A 16,636-nucleotide genomic window follows, 5' to 3' on the forward strand; every position below is an offset into this window, starting at 1 on the left:
TAGTGTTTGATCACAACACTAATAAAAAGATATAACCACCCTGTATTTTTACCCATTAAGCTCAAGCTCTACTCTTCTTCCTTACTGCATGTCAAATTTTTAATTAAAATAGATTATGTCAACAACCTTCCCCCAAAGCCCCTACAATCCATATTTAACTAGCTACTACTTCATTTCACATCCTCCCACAACTGCTTCTGAAAGCTCTTTAACTTCATATTAAGGGAGACTTCCAGAGTTTGCTTCTCGTGCTTTTCAGTCTTCAGCACTTTCATAAATCGGTTGTCAATATTTACAGAGTAAAAGCTTGCAGCTGGAGAGTGACTAATGTGTGTCATGAGCAAGCTTTGCGGTAATGGGAACAGACAGACGCAGCATAATATCTTTGCGTTATGGTGCACTTTATATTAAATAAATACACTCAAATGGGAAATGTGTGTTGACCAATGCCAGATAGGTTCAAGCTTATGTACACTTAACCTAGAAGTAAGTCTCCCTGAGCAAACAGGACTTACTTCTGAGTTAATATGCATAAGCATTGGGCTACAGGTTTGATGGAGGAGAAGACCAAGATTGTCTTCAGATGTCTTAAGAGGAAGAAACACTAACTTGGCAACTTACTTGAAAGATTAGCTAGAACCTGGATGGGCAAAATGCAGCCCTCCAGATGTTTGAAGACTGCAACTTCCATCTGCCTTAGCTAGTAAAGCTACTCGTGAGGAATGCAGGGGGAGCAGTCTAACAACATCTTTAGGAATGTTCCTCATTCCTAAATTTGAACCTACTTAGGCCCTCTTCTTTCTTTTATTAGATTCTCATTATCTGTCCCATTCATATGCTTTCAAGCAGCCTTGTAGCACTGAAAAAAGCCACTGCTGTCACAATGCTCCCCAATTTTGCACATCTCCTTTGTCCACATTCCTGACCAACCTGACCCCAATCAGAACCTGAAAATGTTACTTTTTTGGATGACATCTGCCAGGTTCCCTGAGTCAGTCTGGCCATGGTCAACACTGGCAACTGATTTATGAAAGTGCTGAAGACTCAAGAGAGAGTGACAGGAACTCACACCTGAGATGCATTTGTGGAAGGGTGAAAAATGGAGGAGTGTCTTCTGACTATGCTGGCTATGGGATACTGAGAGCTGTAATCAAATAAGCAAACTTTTCAAAGCTGTGATTCCTCCCTAAATAAATCTTTTAAAAGGGCAGTGTATCATTTTGCACAGATATCAGGAAACAGAGGCTTATTTTGATATACAGACAGAATCAATGCAGCAGCCTGTCTCCAATACCTTATCTTCTGCAGTATCTGGGATTCTGGTGCCACAGCAAACCAGTCACATTTGGCTCTCTGTCACCAAAAATATCTACCAGGGTGCAGTGCCAGCCTGAGTATCAGCAGCTGTCCAGGAAACCAGCTTGGACACACCAACCCTTACAACCTCATTACACCCAATTCAGCTCCTCAAAATGAACAACCCCAGGCATCACCCTGCTTGTTCCAGAAACCAGCCTCCCACCTGTCTTAGATGCCATCATCAACTTCTGGTCCTTCTGAATTTTCTTTCTTGTGGTGCTGTATTGAGAACTGTGAGTGTCAGCTTGTCCAGAGCTTTGAAAAATTATGTCTCGGATTACAGTTCCAAGAAATCCCCAGCCTGCATGGCTATAGGCTCTGATGAGTAAGGGATTCTGGAAACTATAGTGGAAAAAAACTAACTTTTTAGAGCTTTGATCTTGTCTCCTTATACAACTCCTGGAATTCTTTAATAATAATAATAATAATAATAATAATAATAATAATAATAATAATAATAATAATAATAATAATAATAATAATAATAATAATAATTTATTGTCATTGTAAGTACTGTATATACACAGTATACCCATACAACGAAATTCACAGACACCCAGAGACCAGACACATGCACACACATAAAATTCCCCGAACACTCCCCACCCACTAGTTGAAGGCTTGTTGAAGGCCTGGCACTTACTAATAAAAACAAATTGCTCAGACAAGCTCCTCTAGACAACCAGCAGCTGTGTTACAACCAGCAGCTGTGTTCTGCACATCATCTAAGCCTCTTTCAATATATAGTGATGGTAGTGCAGTAATTTGCTTACAGCCCAAACAGAGTGTCCTGCACAAGCCAAGGGGAGCAAGACTCATCATCTGAAAAGCCCTTTATAATAGCTTATTAAAATTTCCCAGGCAAGGTGCCAACACAAAGGCCAACTGTTGTACCAGTCAAAAAGAGATTTAATTTTAAGATGCTCTTAAAATAGTACACAGGGGAGAAATAGTCTTTTTAGAGAGTCAGTGGCACAGAGTGGCTCCCAGTGTTCATCATAAAGCCAAAAAAATCCATGGTTCAAATCTCATCTCGGTTTACAGTACGTACTTGGGAAACTATTCTCTATCCTCCCCCTGCCCCTTTGTAGAATAGAGATAAAACTGGCTTTCCATATATTAACGCTGTATATAACATCACACAGTTTGGACATTCGAAACACGCTGTGTAGGCATCCTTCAGTCTCGAGAGACTATGGTATCGTGCTCTGTATGGAGGTCTTGGAACAGTGTCTTGTGTGTCTGAGAAGGCCAATTCGAGAGTGAAAATCCCTTCCACACTGGAGACAAATCCAATCTGTCTCCTGTCCAGCTCCCTGGTTTTGCTTGTTTCGGGACTGCCTCTTTGCCTCGGTCTGCTGTACAAGTGTCTCTTCAAATTGGGAGAGGCCATGATGCACCCGCCTGCCTCCAGGCTGAACGCTCAGACGTCAAGGTTTCCCATCTGTTGAGGTCCATTCGTAAGGCCTTCAGATCCCGCTTGCAGATGTCCTTGTAACGCAGCTGTGGTCTCCCTCGGGGGCGGCTTCCCTTCACTAATTCTCCATACAGGAGATCTTTTGGAATCCGACCGTCAGCCATTCTCACGATGTGCCCAAGCCAACGTAGACGGCGCTGTTTCAATATTGTATACATGCTGAAAATTCCAGCTCGTTCTAGGACTACTCTATTTGGAACTTTGTCCTGCCAGGTGATACCAAAAATGCGTCGGAGACAACGCATATGGAAGGTGTTCAGCTTCCTCTCCTGCCATGCACAAGGGTCCAGGACTCGCTGCAGTATAGGAGTGTGCTCAGGACACAGGCTCTATAGACCTGTATTTTGGTGTATGCCGTCAACTTCTTATTAAGCCATACTCTCTTTCTGAGTCTAGAGAACATGGTAGCTGCTTTCCCAATGCGTTTATCCAGCTCGACATCTAGGGAGAGAGTGTCAGAGATTGTTGAGCCAAGGTACACAAATTCATGAACAACCTCCAGTTCTTGCATGGAGATAGTAATAGAGGGAGGTGAGTCCACGCCCTGGCACATGACTTGTGTTTTCTTCAGGCTGATAGTTAGTCCAAAGTCTTGGCAGGCCTTGCTAAAATGATTTATGAGTTGTTGGAGGTCTTCAGCAGAGTGGGCAACAATGGCTGCATCATCAGCAAAGAGGAAGTCCCGCATGCATTTCAGTTGGACTTTGGTCTTCGCTCTCAATCTAGTGAGATTAAAGAGCTTTCCATCTGATCTAGTCCGGAGATAGACACCTTCTGTTGCAGTTCCAAAGGCCTGCTTCAGCATGACAGCAAAGATGATCCCAAACAGGGTCGGCGCAAGGACACAGCCTTGTTTTACTCCGCTTCGGATGTCAAAGGGATCTGATGTTGAGCCATCAAAAACTACAGTGCCTTTCATTTCCTCATGAAAGGACCTGATGATATTAAGGAGTTGAGGTGGACATCCAATCTTGGGAAGTATTTTAAAAAGTCCATCCCTGCTAACCAAGTCAAAGGCCTTTGTGAGATCTATGAAGGCCACAAAGAGTGGCTGTTGTTGTTCCCTGCATTTCTCCTGCAACTGTCTGAGGGAAAATATCATGTCGGTGGTGGATCTATTAGCTTGAAAACCACACTGTAATTCTGGATACACTCTGTCTGCAAGCACCTGAAGTCTCTTCAGCACAACACGGGCCAGCAGCTTCCCTACAACACTGAGAAGAGAGATACCACGGTAGTTATTGCAGTCGCCCCTGTCACCTTTGTTCTTATACAATGTGATGATGTTTGCGTCCTTCATGTCCTGTGGTACTCCACCTTCTCTCCAGCAAAGACAAAAGAGTTCATACAGCTCAGTGGTGATGATCTCTTTACAGCACTTCAAAACTTCAACGGGGATATTGTCCTTTCCAGGTGCCTTGCCAGAGGCAACGGAATCCAAGGCCGCTTTTATTTCTGCTAAAGTTGGTTCACTGTCCAGCTCTTCCAAGAGAGGCAGGCACTCAATGTTATTTAGTGCCTCTTCCGTTACTACATTCTCTTTAGAATATAGCTCAGAGTAGTGCTGCACCCAGCGTTCCATCTGCTGTGCTCGGTCCTGGATGATCACGCCTGTAGTAGACTTCAAGGGAGCAGATTTCTTCTGTATTGGACCTAAAGCCTGCTTGATACCGTCATACATTCCCTTGATGTCACCTGTGTCCACTGCTATCTGTATCTGAGAGCAGAGCTGAAGCCAATAATCATTGGAACATCTCCTGGCAGTCTGTTGGACTTGGCTACGAGCAGCTCGAAGAGCCTGCAAGTTGTACTCACTAGGACAGGCTTTGTATGCTGCTAGAGCTCTCCTCTTATCCTCGAAGGCTGGAATCAGCTCCTCCGAATGGGCTTCGAACCAGTCAGCTGTCTTTTTGGTCTTCTTGCCAAATGTGGACAAGGCAGTGTTATAAACAGCATTCTTGAAGTGTTCCCATCGTTCAGGTGCATTCGCATCAGCCGGGCCTGGAAGGGTTTCCTGAAGCGCTTGGGCAAATTCCTCCACTTTTCTTTGATTGTGAATCTTGTTGATATCTATACATGGCCTTCCTTCCTTTTTAGTGTGATACAATCTCTTTGTTTGCAGTTTTATTCTGCTACACACCAGGGAATGATCAGTATCACAATCAGCACTCTGGTAACTGTGTGTGATCGTAATACTAGATAGGCTAGAACGTCTAGTGAGGATCAAATCAAGCTGATGTCAATGCTTCGATCTTGGATGTCTCCAGGAAACTTTGTGTTGAGGCTTTGTATTAAAGAACATGTTGGTGACACAAAGACCATAATAACAGCAAAACTCCAGCAAGCGTTGGCCATTTTCATTCATCTTCCCAATGCCAAAACAGCCTAGACAGGTGGGCCAAGAGTTGTGATCAGCACCAACTCTAGCGTTAAAGTTTTCAAGAATGAACAGCGGCTCTCTCTCAGGGACTTTTTGGATAGCAGCTGCCAAATCATCATAGAATTTGTCTTTGACTTCTGTTGTGGATGACAGTGTTGGTGCATATGCACTGATGAGGGTGACCAGTCCCGCTGATGACTGGAGCTGCAGAGACAGGATTCTTTCACTCCCCACAGTAGGTGGAACAATGGATCTCAGCAGAGTATTTCTGACCGCAAAGCCAACACCATATTCCCTGGTCTCGTTCAATGGTTTTCCCTGCCAGAAGAATGAGAAGTTTTTTTCCTTGACAGATCCCATGTCTGGCAATCTCGTCTCTTGCAGGGCAACAAGGTCCATCCGCAGTCTACTCAGTTCAATGTCGATAACAGCTGTCTTGCGCACGTCGTCTATTTCCTGCAGGTTGTCAGAAAAGCCAGGGGTCATTGTCCGAACATTCCAGGTTCCCAACTTTAGGGCAGATGTTTTCTTCTGATTGTTGCATGGTGCAGGGTTATTGATCTGTTTTTCGGCTCTCCCACCATCAGAAGTAGCCCCTGGCATCATGCTCTACGCCAATCGAGCAAAACGTATAACCAGTAACTGCTAGTTCCTGTGTTATTTCGGCACTGTATGCAAAGCTGGAGTGTCCTCTCCAGAGCACGAAGCCTGGGTAGAATAATACGGAGGATAGGCTGTTACCCAAGCAGCAAATCCCCCCTCTCCACGTCACTGAAATAGTCCAATGGAGAGGCAAGAGTCAATACAACTGGTTCCAGCGATGTCGCAGGAGTTGGCAGAACAACACGAACTGTCTACGGGACTCCGGCTCCGGATTTTGCCTCGAGGTTATCTCCTGAAGCCTTTTCCATCAGTGGATATAGCCACAAGGCAGTGGAGGTTTGAAATCAGAGTTTTCCTTCTCCTAGATGGGCTGCCTTACATGGCTGACGAGTCCCACCTACCCGCTCTGCTCCCTAATAGTGTGGAAGTATGACCCTACTCCTGAAACATTCCTGCCGCCAGGTGTTCCCTATGATGTAATTATACCACGCTTGTGCTACATAACAGCTTTTTGTGCCATGGAGGAGCTGTTGATGCTTTTGCAGTGGCATCACTGGTGCAATCTGATGTACTAAAATACTGTATTATTTTGCCCTTGCATTTTCTTTTTTAATTTATGGAAAAAGTGTGTGGCCTCTCTTAGTGTTTAAAAACCACCCAGAGCATCTAGAATTAACATACCATTCAGGGCTGCTAACAGCAGTTTAAACCAACATGCACCATCAAATGCAACAAAACTGAAGAACACTACAATAAAAACTGTTCACTAATGCAAACAAAACAGGCGATACAACTTATGAAGCAATTACCTGGCTGAATAAGAAGGTCTTTGCTGGGTGGTGTGGGGGGGGGGAGAGAAGGGAAGCAACCAGAGCAGGTTCCAACAAAGCCTCTCAAAGCAAGGAACTGCCAATGGTGAAGCCATTAAAAAAAGGCAATTTCACTTCACTTTAAATAACATGCTTCCCAAGACAGTCATGTCACAAAGAAGGGGCCAACACAGGAGGGCCCCTGTCAGGTCAACTGAACTCCTTTCCCCATTCTTACCTGTCTTCCGATGAGGCACCCCTTTGTTTTATCTGCGTTAACTCCATTTAACCTCATCTAGCTTACTGCTGCCTCCAAACACTGATCCAGCACACATCACCAACTGCTCTGATGGTCAATAGTAAAAACCACCCCCAATTCCAGGACTTCTCTCCCACAGATATCATGCAGATGTTAAACAACATAAGGCAGGTAATTTTAAACCCTCATGAAACAAGGTGTTTTATTTGTTCAGAGCTGGATTCAGTTACAGAATTTGTACAGAACTAGTCCTGAATGTAGGCCTTCAGGGGCATTCTATTCCAACACTGTCATCCAAAGAGCTGCAAACAATGTCTCCAAGATTCATCCACTTGCCAAGTACAATGTTTGTATTTTAAACAGACAAAATATAGTTAGGACAAAAATTGTTCCAACAAATCTGTTATATTTTGCCACTGGGATATCATCATCACTATTATTATTATTATTACTACTACTACTTGGCCTAACCAATTTCATATATACGGACCTGCTGGTGGTGACACGAGAGAGGGCCTTCTCTGTTGCTGTTCCCAGACTCTGGAACTCCCTCCTGCAGGAAACGAGACTGGCCCCATCTTTATTTTCCTTCCACAAGCAGGCAAAGACCTTTCTCTTCAGGCAAGCTCTCCCTGAATGAATGGCTGTTTGAGTGAGGTTTTTGCATTGAATGTGTTTTGATGTTGCTTTTTTTTTTTTGGTATTGTATTCACTGATCCTTTTAGTACTGTATACTCATTGCTACTAACATAAATACTGTCTTTTAATTCTTGTAAGCTGACTTGGGTCCTTTTTAAGGAAAAGGTTGAGTTAAAAATATTTTTAACAAAAACACCAACAAGGAAACAACGGTCCCATGCCACGTTTCATCAAACCATGTTGCAAAGAAGCAGAAGACATGTCACTGGATTGTCAGTAAGTTGATCTCATGTGGGGGAGACACTGGAATTCTCACTGGGTTTGGGCAATTAAAAAAAACTACATTCACCCTTCTGCTACCTCTAACCCTCCAGCAAACCCTTCAAAACACTGGGCTACTCATGAGCTAAGGAAGCTCCTAGAAGTCACTCAGTGAAAGTTTTCTACACCCCAGCCCAATGCTTCAAAATGAGAATTTGCTCTAACACAGCAGTCCTGGGGGACTTATCTATCCATACATGTACATGCACATATAGGACAGGCCTGCATTACTGAGGATTTACCAAGCCTGACACAGGCACTAGCAATATATTGTGGTTTGCAAAGCCCTCTATGACACAAGATACAACACTTGTTAATTGTTATTACTTTTTAAATTTTGAGACAGGTGGCAAATTGGGTTTATAGAGCTTCGGCAAACAGTCAGCTTGACAGAGCACCCCTTTATACAAGCCCATTACAGGAACTGACCCTCAATGTTAGGGACAGAGGCTATTCATACATGGACCAAGAGAGTGGGGCTGTCTTGTGCCCACGTTTCAGGAAGGTATCTCCCCTTTCTAGTTATAAACTGCCCTTGGTTAATGGCCTTTTCTTTGGAAGGGACAAAGTCAATTTCAGTGTGTCACCTATTTGGAAATAATGCCTAGATGCTTTTTCCCCCTTTACAAACATACTTATAAACCTCTTCTCTTAGAGGGCTCATCTTTCAAGAAGTACAGATAAAGGCAAAATAGAGATAAAAAGTGGAAAAAGTAAAAAAAATGTGGTGACACTTTAAAGACTAACTTTATATATATATATGTGAGCTTTCATTGGCAAGTCCACTTCAACAAACATAAGAGAAAAAACAGCAGCTGAATGATACATCGAAAGTTATAACCAGGGGGTTTCCATGATTCCTTTAGTGATCTTTTTGTATTGCTGTGTATATTCCTTTTTTTCCCTTGTGGCTGTTTCTACATTTTAATTGTAAGCAAAGCATAACTCACCTCCACCTCAAAAAAGATTTTTTAAAAAGAATTAGAAAATGAAAAAAAAGAGAGTAAATAACAAATATTCGTGGGAAGACCATGAGTGGTGTCTTTTGAAGTTTCCAGTGAAAATGTGCAAACATGGGACTGTAAAGTGATATGGATGCAATAATTTCTTTAAAATAAAGATTTGATTTTTACAATTTAAATCAGAATTTTTAAAAATGTTTTTTGTTCTTAAAAAAAACAGTTCCACATGATGATATTTTTAAATTTTAAAATATTTTATAATTTACATTTTTCATTAGGTAATAGGGATCAAATATTCTATTTAAATATTATGAGACCACAGATCATACAATCATTAAAAAAAATGTAAGTAGAGCCCAATTGTTCCTGAAGTAGGATCTCAGCTTTGCAGCGTTCCTTGGACTTCTTTACACAATATTAGGTGAATTGTTCTGTCTCCCTTAATACTCAGTCTAGTGCACATTGTCAAAGTTTTTTGCAGTTCTTCCATCCAGTTTGTATTAATAGCAATATACGTAGATGAGAAATAACAGATCAGATCAGTCTTGTTTTCTAATTTGACTGAAGTTATTCCAATCCTGTGGCCTTTTTCTTCCCATGACAAAATGCTAGAAAATCCTGGAAGTCCTATTAAAATTTCTGTAGTTTATTGTAGTGGCACTCTCTTTGTGGAACAGAGTTCCTTCAGAAGTGAGTCAGGTTTCTTCTCTCCAAATGTTTAGAAAACGTGTTAAAACTGAATTTTTTAGGGAGGCCTTCAGCATTGTCCTCCATAAACCAACTCATGACCCATATTTTGGTATGTTTTGCTATTTTTTGTTATATTTTGTCTCTTTAGTTCATGTGGTTTATTGTAATTTTATTAGGGTCTCTATTTTTATGTCAGGTGCCATTAGGTGCTTGCCTTTCTATTACAATTGTAATGTCTGATTGGGGGGGGGCGTTAATGATGTGAATTCTGTTCTTGCTTGGTTCTGTATCATTTTTGCTTCACTTCATGTAAACCACTCAAGTGGTGATTTCACTAAGTCAGGCAGTATGCAAGCAAGCAAACAAGCAAGCAAAATCAATCAATCAATCAATCAATCAATCACTCACTCACTCACTCACTCACTCACTCACTCAATCAATCAATCAATCAATCCCTTGAGTAATGGTAATTCCTTTAGAGTGGCACCTCTAGCTATTGCCCCTCTACAACTTTCTGTAAACAAAGTCAAGCCCTTACATCCATCTCTACAAGCTCACAGTTCCTTAATTGAGACTATTAATCTTTTGGTGCCTTTACAAATACCTACTTTAAAGAGTTTTGATAGCTAGAACAATTACTTAACTATTTATATGACTGTAAAACTAATATGATTTTTTTTAAAAAAATAAACCACTATATTTTTCTAAGTATAAAATACATGGGCCTTCAAAAACAAAACATGTCTCTTTAAGTTGTTAAAAAAGTATGTGTTAAGATTACAGCATGCAAGAGTAAAGATCTTTCTAAGTAATGTTTTAAATCTGATTTAGAGCAAGTCCACTCTGTAAGCAAATAATGTCTAGGGTTTTTCCAAAAAAGAGTCTGGGATTTATTATCATAACCCACTTATAGACTGGTACTCTTAATAGGTCATCGGTTTTACAACTCTGCCTCCTGGTATGAACTGCTGGATAGGTCAGTGGTTTAGGCATTTGGTTGGGAGTTTGATTCCCCCACTGTGCCTCCTTGACAGGGAATGGACTCGATCATCCATAGGGTCCCTTCTAGCTCTGAAGATCTAAGATCTACATAAAGCAACTGACTATAGTGCTTAGATGGGTCACTGAAGCTGAAAAGAAGCAACCTGGCCAAATGCAGGTTGACACCTGAGAGCAGTTTTCTGAGGATTCTGTCACACATTATTCAAGAAATTGCAGACCTTCCAGTACAGGTACATATCTCAGGAACACGCAAACAGTTTGGCCCATGTTATTTTAACCTCTCCCTATTTTATTAGCATGTAGAATACAGGAACATTTTAAAAACAGATAAAGCTATCCTCTGATCTAGAGCTCAGTCTGGTTGCCATTGCTTATTTAATGCCTCAGCAGCACAGCACAGCGGTGCAACTGTCCTATAATACTAACCCCTAAAATCCAGGGCTCCATGGGGCTTCAAAAGCTTTACATGATTTTAAATATAAACCTTGTTTTACCCACAGTTAGCACTCAATTATATGCTAGCATGTTATAAAAGTTTATTGCAATTTTTGTCTAAAAGTGCTAAAATAGATGATAGTCATTTTACTGTAGTTATTTGGGTATTTATATGTTGGATTGGAAAAATACTGTCTATAAGAATCAAAACATGATATGACTAATCTTTTGCAATGTAACAGAAGAAAACATACAGCTAGTTCAAAGGAGGAAATTTCCTTAAGCAGATAAACAATGATCACTCTAAGCTTTTAAAAACATTAAGAAAACCAAGCTACAACAGCAGCTTCAGGATTCTTTTGATATCACATTCCTGCAGATACTGTACTCATCATAATTCATATTGTTTCTGTCCTGCTGAATTTGCACATCCATCACGATAGCATTCCCTTTATATACCTACAATTTAATCTGGACTCCAGCTTGGTCCATTTCTTGAGAGATCTGATCTCTCTGTGACACATGCTTAAGTTACTTCCCAGACGGATTACTGTAATGTGCTCTATGAGGGGCTGCCGATAGAAAGCGTCAGGAAACTTTAGCAGGTCCAAAGTGCAGCAGCCAGATTGCTGACTGGGGCTGGTTACAGGGATCACATAACACCCCCCCCCCGTTACAGCAGTTCCACTGGCTGCCGATCAGCTTCTGGGCACAATTCAAAGGGCTGGTGTTAACCTATAAAGCCCTAAATGGCCTGGGTTCCAAGCTAGGTCAAAGACCGTATCTCCCATTATGAGCCAGCTTGGGTATTAAGGTAATCAGGAGACACCTTTCTCTCAGTCCAACTACCTTCATAGGTGCATCTGATGGAGACACAGGAGAGGGTCTTCTCTGTTGCTATTCCCAGACTCTCTCCCACAGGAGGCCACGCGGGCCCTATCTTTGCTGTCCTTCAGCAAGCAGGCAAAGATTGTTCTCTTCAGGCAAACTTTCCCACAGTAACTAGCTACCTTGTGATTTTTTTTAAAAGATGGATTGTTATGAATTACTGTTTGATTGGATTTTTAGTACTACTTGTGTTTTCCATTTTTGTATTTTCCATTTCTCAGAGTGGCATTAATTTTTTTGTATACTTATTGTTCATAGGTCTAATATAGCCTTTTAATTATGTAAGATGCCCTCATTGTTTGTAGTTTCAGATATTATCTTTTAATTATTTAACCAGCATTGTATACTCATTGTTTTCAACCTCAAATATTGTTTTTCACTGTTATAAGCTGCCTTGGGTCCTTTTCAAGGAGAAAGGTGGGGTAAAATATTTTAAATAAAATAAAATAAATATCCTCCAAAGATAGAAGAATGCAACTCCTATGAAATTCAATGGGAATTGAATTGCTTTATAGAATTGAGATGTCGACAGTGTTAGACCAACACATCTGGAGGATGGTTCCGGTTTAGGGGAGGCTGGATTAATACTTAACAAGACCACTTTCTTTAAATGGAAGATAGAACCACACAACTGCACATAAGAACACATAACTGCCCTTTTGATTCAGCACACACTAATTTTTTTTTGTTTCAGCCTCTATGAAAATGCATGCAATCTTTCATCATCTGACTGTTATCTTTTTCATATAAATATTATCTCGAGCAGTATAATGGAGAGAAAAATTGAATTTAAACACTTTGTGTGTACGAGGTCCAATTTAAATCAAGGCAATTTTACATCAATTGTTTGAATAAATAATTATTGATATCACAAGAAAAAATAGGCCAACAAATAAAAATGGATAGCAATCAAGATTCCATTTTTTAAAAAAATAATATGATTCTTGAAAAATTATTTTTGCTAATTTGTTTTATGGGGGGGGGAACCACATCCCACCGGTTTGCAACTAATTCAAGCTTTTATTACGAAGGAATGTAACTTTCTGATCCTAGGTAGCCCTCCAGATTTTCCACTAAAAATTTATATTACCTGGGCTGAGACATTTAAAAACCATCTTCCTTTATAGGCATTCATCTGCAGGAAATATCACAAACTTGAAAATTAAGATGAATATTATGTCTGGAGTCTGAAGTGCTTTTAATTCTTAATTGGGCATCTGGCCAAATCCCCAAGTTCTCCAAAGAGAGAACAGGGTTTTCTAACCCTCTTGGTGCTTGCCACCCACTGTGTCCCCTTAACTGTTTCTGAGGGGTTTTCCTTTGGGGGGGGGTTCCACTCAGAATGCTATGAGATCTGATAATGAGCTGATCTGCTGCTAGAAAGAAACTCTAAAGAAATGAGGGAGTTCAGAAGATTTTATTTGGCTCCTATGAGAAGGACTTTCAGTCCCCTCAAAGGGATGGATTTTGTTGTTGTTGCTGTTAAGGTCACATTCCTTTGTGACTTACCTTTGGAGAGGCAGAATGATGCTAAGAGTGAGTAGAATCAAAGGGTAATAGATGGGTGGAGCAACCCCTCTCTTATGTTGTTGTTCTGGGCTCTCAACCCGGAACTCACACAGAGCAACCCTAACAGGGATTTCTAAATTGAGTGAGATATTTAAGGAGTGGTTTTGCCACTTTCCTTCTGCAGTGAGTTTCCATGCCTAATTGGGGATTTGAACCTGTTCTCCACAGTCCTATTCTGTCACTCTGTTCACTACAGTAACATCTCTTATGCATATCTATTTATCCTCACACACAACACACACCCATTCATTACATAACCCATTCTCTCACATGACACATATTCATATACATACTCATGAATATCACAGGTTTCAACTCAATTGAATCATGTTATTTTCATGCTTTAAAAAACTGTATTTCCTGCACCCTTTTATCATTCTAGAATCATCCTGTCCTCCCGTATCTTGTAAGCAGCTAGTCAGAGAGGGAATCGTCTGCAGCAGCCAGCTCACAACTATCAGGCAGTATACTTATTGATTCCTTTCTCTCTAGCCCTTAGTTCAAAATGTTACATACTGTCCCAAGGTATACATAATTTATCAATGCAAACAGGGTGGATCAAAATCAAATACTTTTTAAAAAATTGTCCATTTTTTATTTAAATTGGATTTTTAAAAAGAAATGGTCCAATTATATTGCAATTTTTATGATTACTTAAGTACTCTGTCTCTTATAACTATGTAATTATAACAATTGGAGCTATATTGTATCACAGATACATTTTCCATACAAGCCTAGATCTTGCTATATTGTGAATGTATTATGTTTATTTAAAAAATGTGTATGCAATAAAACCTTTTAAAACTGAAAACAGGCAGAGAGGAAGAATCACTTCTCAAATGTATGTAATCAAAACTTTTAAAAGGCAAAAAACAGCAGTGTTTAGACTCTCTCCCTTGATTTGATGTCTAACACCACCCCCAGAATCTCAGAACTACTTACAATGATCCAGTACTTTCTACAGCAAACCCAGCAGTTAACCCAGCTGCAGGGAACTCCTGCGAAAGCCGCCCTCGGGTCTTTTTGTCCATGATGTTCATGTCAAGACAGTATTGAGTCATCAAAGATGCTTGCACAAACCGTAGCCAGGAAAACGGGCACCCACTGAGCAGGCAATAAAAAGGAGGATTATTTTCCCCCACCCCACTCTGGTGTACCAGCCAACTCTGGAGAAGCAACAATTTGTCACCGCGGCTCATAAATTAGCAGAAAGTAATTAACAACCCCAGCGACTTCATCTTCATTACAGAAGGCACATAGGGTATCTTCTTAGGTCAGATCTGTCTTCGGGATCCCACACGCGGTGTGCGCTGGTGGTCCCGGTTTGCATCGGCTTGTGTTTTCATACCACCGCCCATTTATTCTGCGGGGTCGTTACAGAGCTTACAAGCCTGCTCCCGTTGTTTTTTTTTTTAAATCAAGAGTTCCATCCAGCTTTAAATCCACATCCTCGAAGGCACTTTAGGAAGCTGTCCTATTAGGACCGCGGACACCGGACTCGCGATCGTGTGGACCCGACAACCCGATGCGCGGGAACGTCCGGCGAGAGCCGCCTTGAGCCCCTCCTGGCAACGGCTCATCGGGGTAACGGACCACCCGCTCCGCTTCAAAGTAACTCCGCGGGAACGGAGCAGGACTTCGGTCGAAGGAACGGTGGTGGGGGTGGCCTGAGGGTTGCCCTCCTCCGTCTCCGCAGGGCTATGGGGCCCCGATTGCCCGGGGGGGGGAAGAGGCCACTGCCAAAGAGTAACGCTCGGGGGGGGGGGGGACAAACTCTGCCATTCCCACGGGACTCTCCGTCCGCGCCCCCCCCCCCGAAGCTCACGCCTCCTGCTTTGTTGGCGTCGATCCCCCGGTGGCGCCAACCGGCCCCCCTCCGCCCCCCATCACACGCCCCCCCGCCGCCTCCTCACCTGTGATCTGCAGGCAGACCTCCCGCCGGATCGGTCTCAGGGCGGGCTCGTCCTCCGCCTGGTCCGGGGGCGCGGCGGTGGCGCTGCGCGTCTTCTTGACCGCCGGCGGCGGCGTGGCCGGCAGAGTGGCCGGGGCCGAGTGTCGCCGGCTCCCCGCCGCCGTGGTCTTCCGCTTCATGGCGGCGGCGGGAGCGGAGGCGGCGGCTGCTGTCGCGGCAGGACAGCCGGGCTCATTCCCGCCCCTTCTGCGCGCTCCCCCTCCCGCCCTCTTCCAGAGGGGGTTCAAGCAGCGCCGCGGGGGAGCAGCAGCAGAAGCGGCGGCGGCGGGAAGGCGGGAGGCTGCGCTGCGCTGCGCTGCGGTCGCTCCCTGAAGCGCCGCCCCTGTCTGTTCCCAACCTGCCACTTGCCGCCGTGGCTCCCGCTCTCAGCCGCTTCTCCCTCCCCTCATTCGGGCGCCCCTTCCCTCCCGCTCGCCTCTCATTGGGCCGGGGCCGTGTGACGTCACAATCGCAGAGCCTCGGCCGGCGGTGATATCATACGGATACACCTGAACATCTGCATCATGGACACAAGGGAAAAAGGGGGGGGGTTGTCTCACGACGCACGTGTGAAAGGCTACGCGCTGGTTTCCGGAGCTTTGGTGACCTCTTCCAGAGCCTTCCCTGAATGCCTTCTTTTCTTGTCCCTCTCCTTGCCACGGGATAATAAACGGTTCCCTTATGCATTAATTATAAGAAACTGTTGAGTTGGAGATCAGATGATGAACACTTTGGCTCTCGATGCTCTTATCCTCCTGGCTGGTGGCAAAACATGCATTTATACACACACCCCTTCAAGTTATGTGGAAACTATAGCCATCCAGACTTGCTCAGTTTGAAAAGTGTTTCATTACTTCGCACAATAAATACATGGAAAAACTGTACAGTGCGGGGGGGGGGGGGACAGGCCATTAACTGCCCTTCTACAGAAGGGATTAATTGCACACAACACCCTTTTCCTTTATCATTGGCATACCTCACCTTGATTAAATTCATGCAATTAACAGATTGTACACTTCCATTTAGCATATGGCATTAAGGGCCTTCCATATTCACATGAACTTCAAAATACTGGGAAACAGCTGGATCCTTAATAGACACACTATGTAGCTGACATGAACACGGTATGGTGATGCTGTGGTTAGCTCCAGCTTGGATGGACGTCAATCGCAGAGTGTCGGATTAAGATGGAGGGACTGGAGTTTCACATTTCAGCTTTCCTTCCTTCAGCTTTCTGCATTTGGAGTATGGGAATGTTTGTGGAAAAAAAGTGAGTGGCTGTTTAAACTCAA

The 16,636-nt window shown here is 42.9% G+C and overlaps 1 protein-coding gene across 6 annotated transcripts in view; it reads right to left on the minus strand.

The window, feature by feature from the left end:
* The window catches only part of CDC14B (cell division cycle 14B), a 59,741-nt gene extending 44,158 nt beyond the window's left edge, over positions 1-15,583 (minus strand). For 2 of the 6 annotated variants that reach the window (XR_013542078.1, XM_072992344.2), the window contains exon 1: positions 15,307-15,583. Coding sequence is in view for 4 of the 6 variants with exons in the window: in XM_072992344.2 (XP_072848445.2) it covers positions 15,307-15,484 (178 nt within the window). In the remaining 2 variants the exon portion in view is untranslated. Of the gene's footprint in view, positions 1-14,335; positions 14,461-15,306 lie in introns of those variants that run through there. The other 4 variants (XM_072992341.2, XM_072992346.2, XM_072992345.2 and 1 more) reach the window with 4 other exon arrangements.
* Positions 15,584-16,636: the final 1,053 nt, after the last annotated feature.

This window comes from Pogona vitticeps, chromosome 2 (genome assembly GCF_051106095.1).
Source record: "Pogona vitticeps strain Pit_001003342236 chromosome 2, PviZW2.1, whole genome shotgun sequence".
Lineage (NCBI taxonomy): Eukaryota > Metazoa > Chordata > Lepidosauria > Squamata > Agamidae > Pogona > Pogona vitticeps.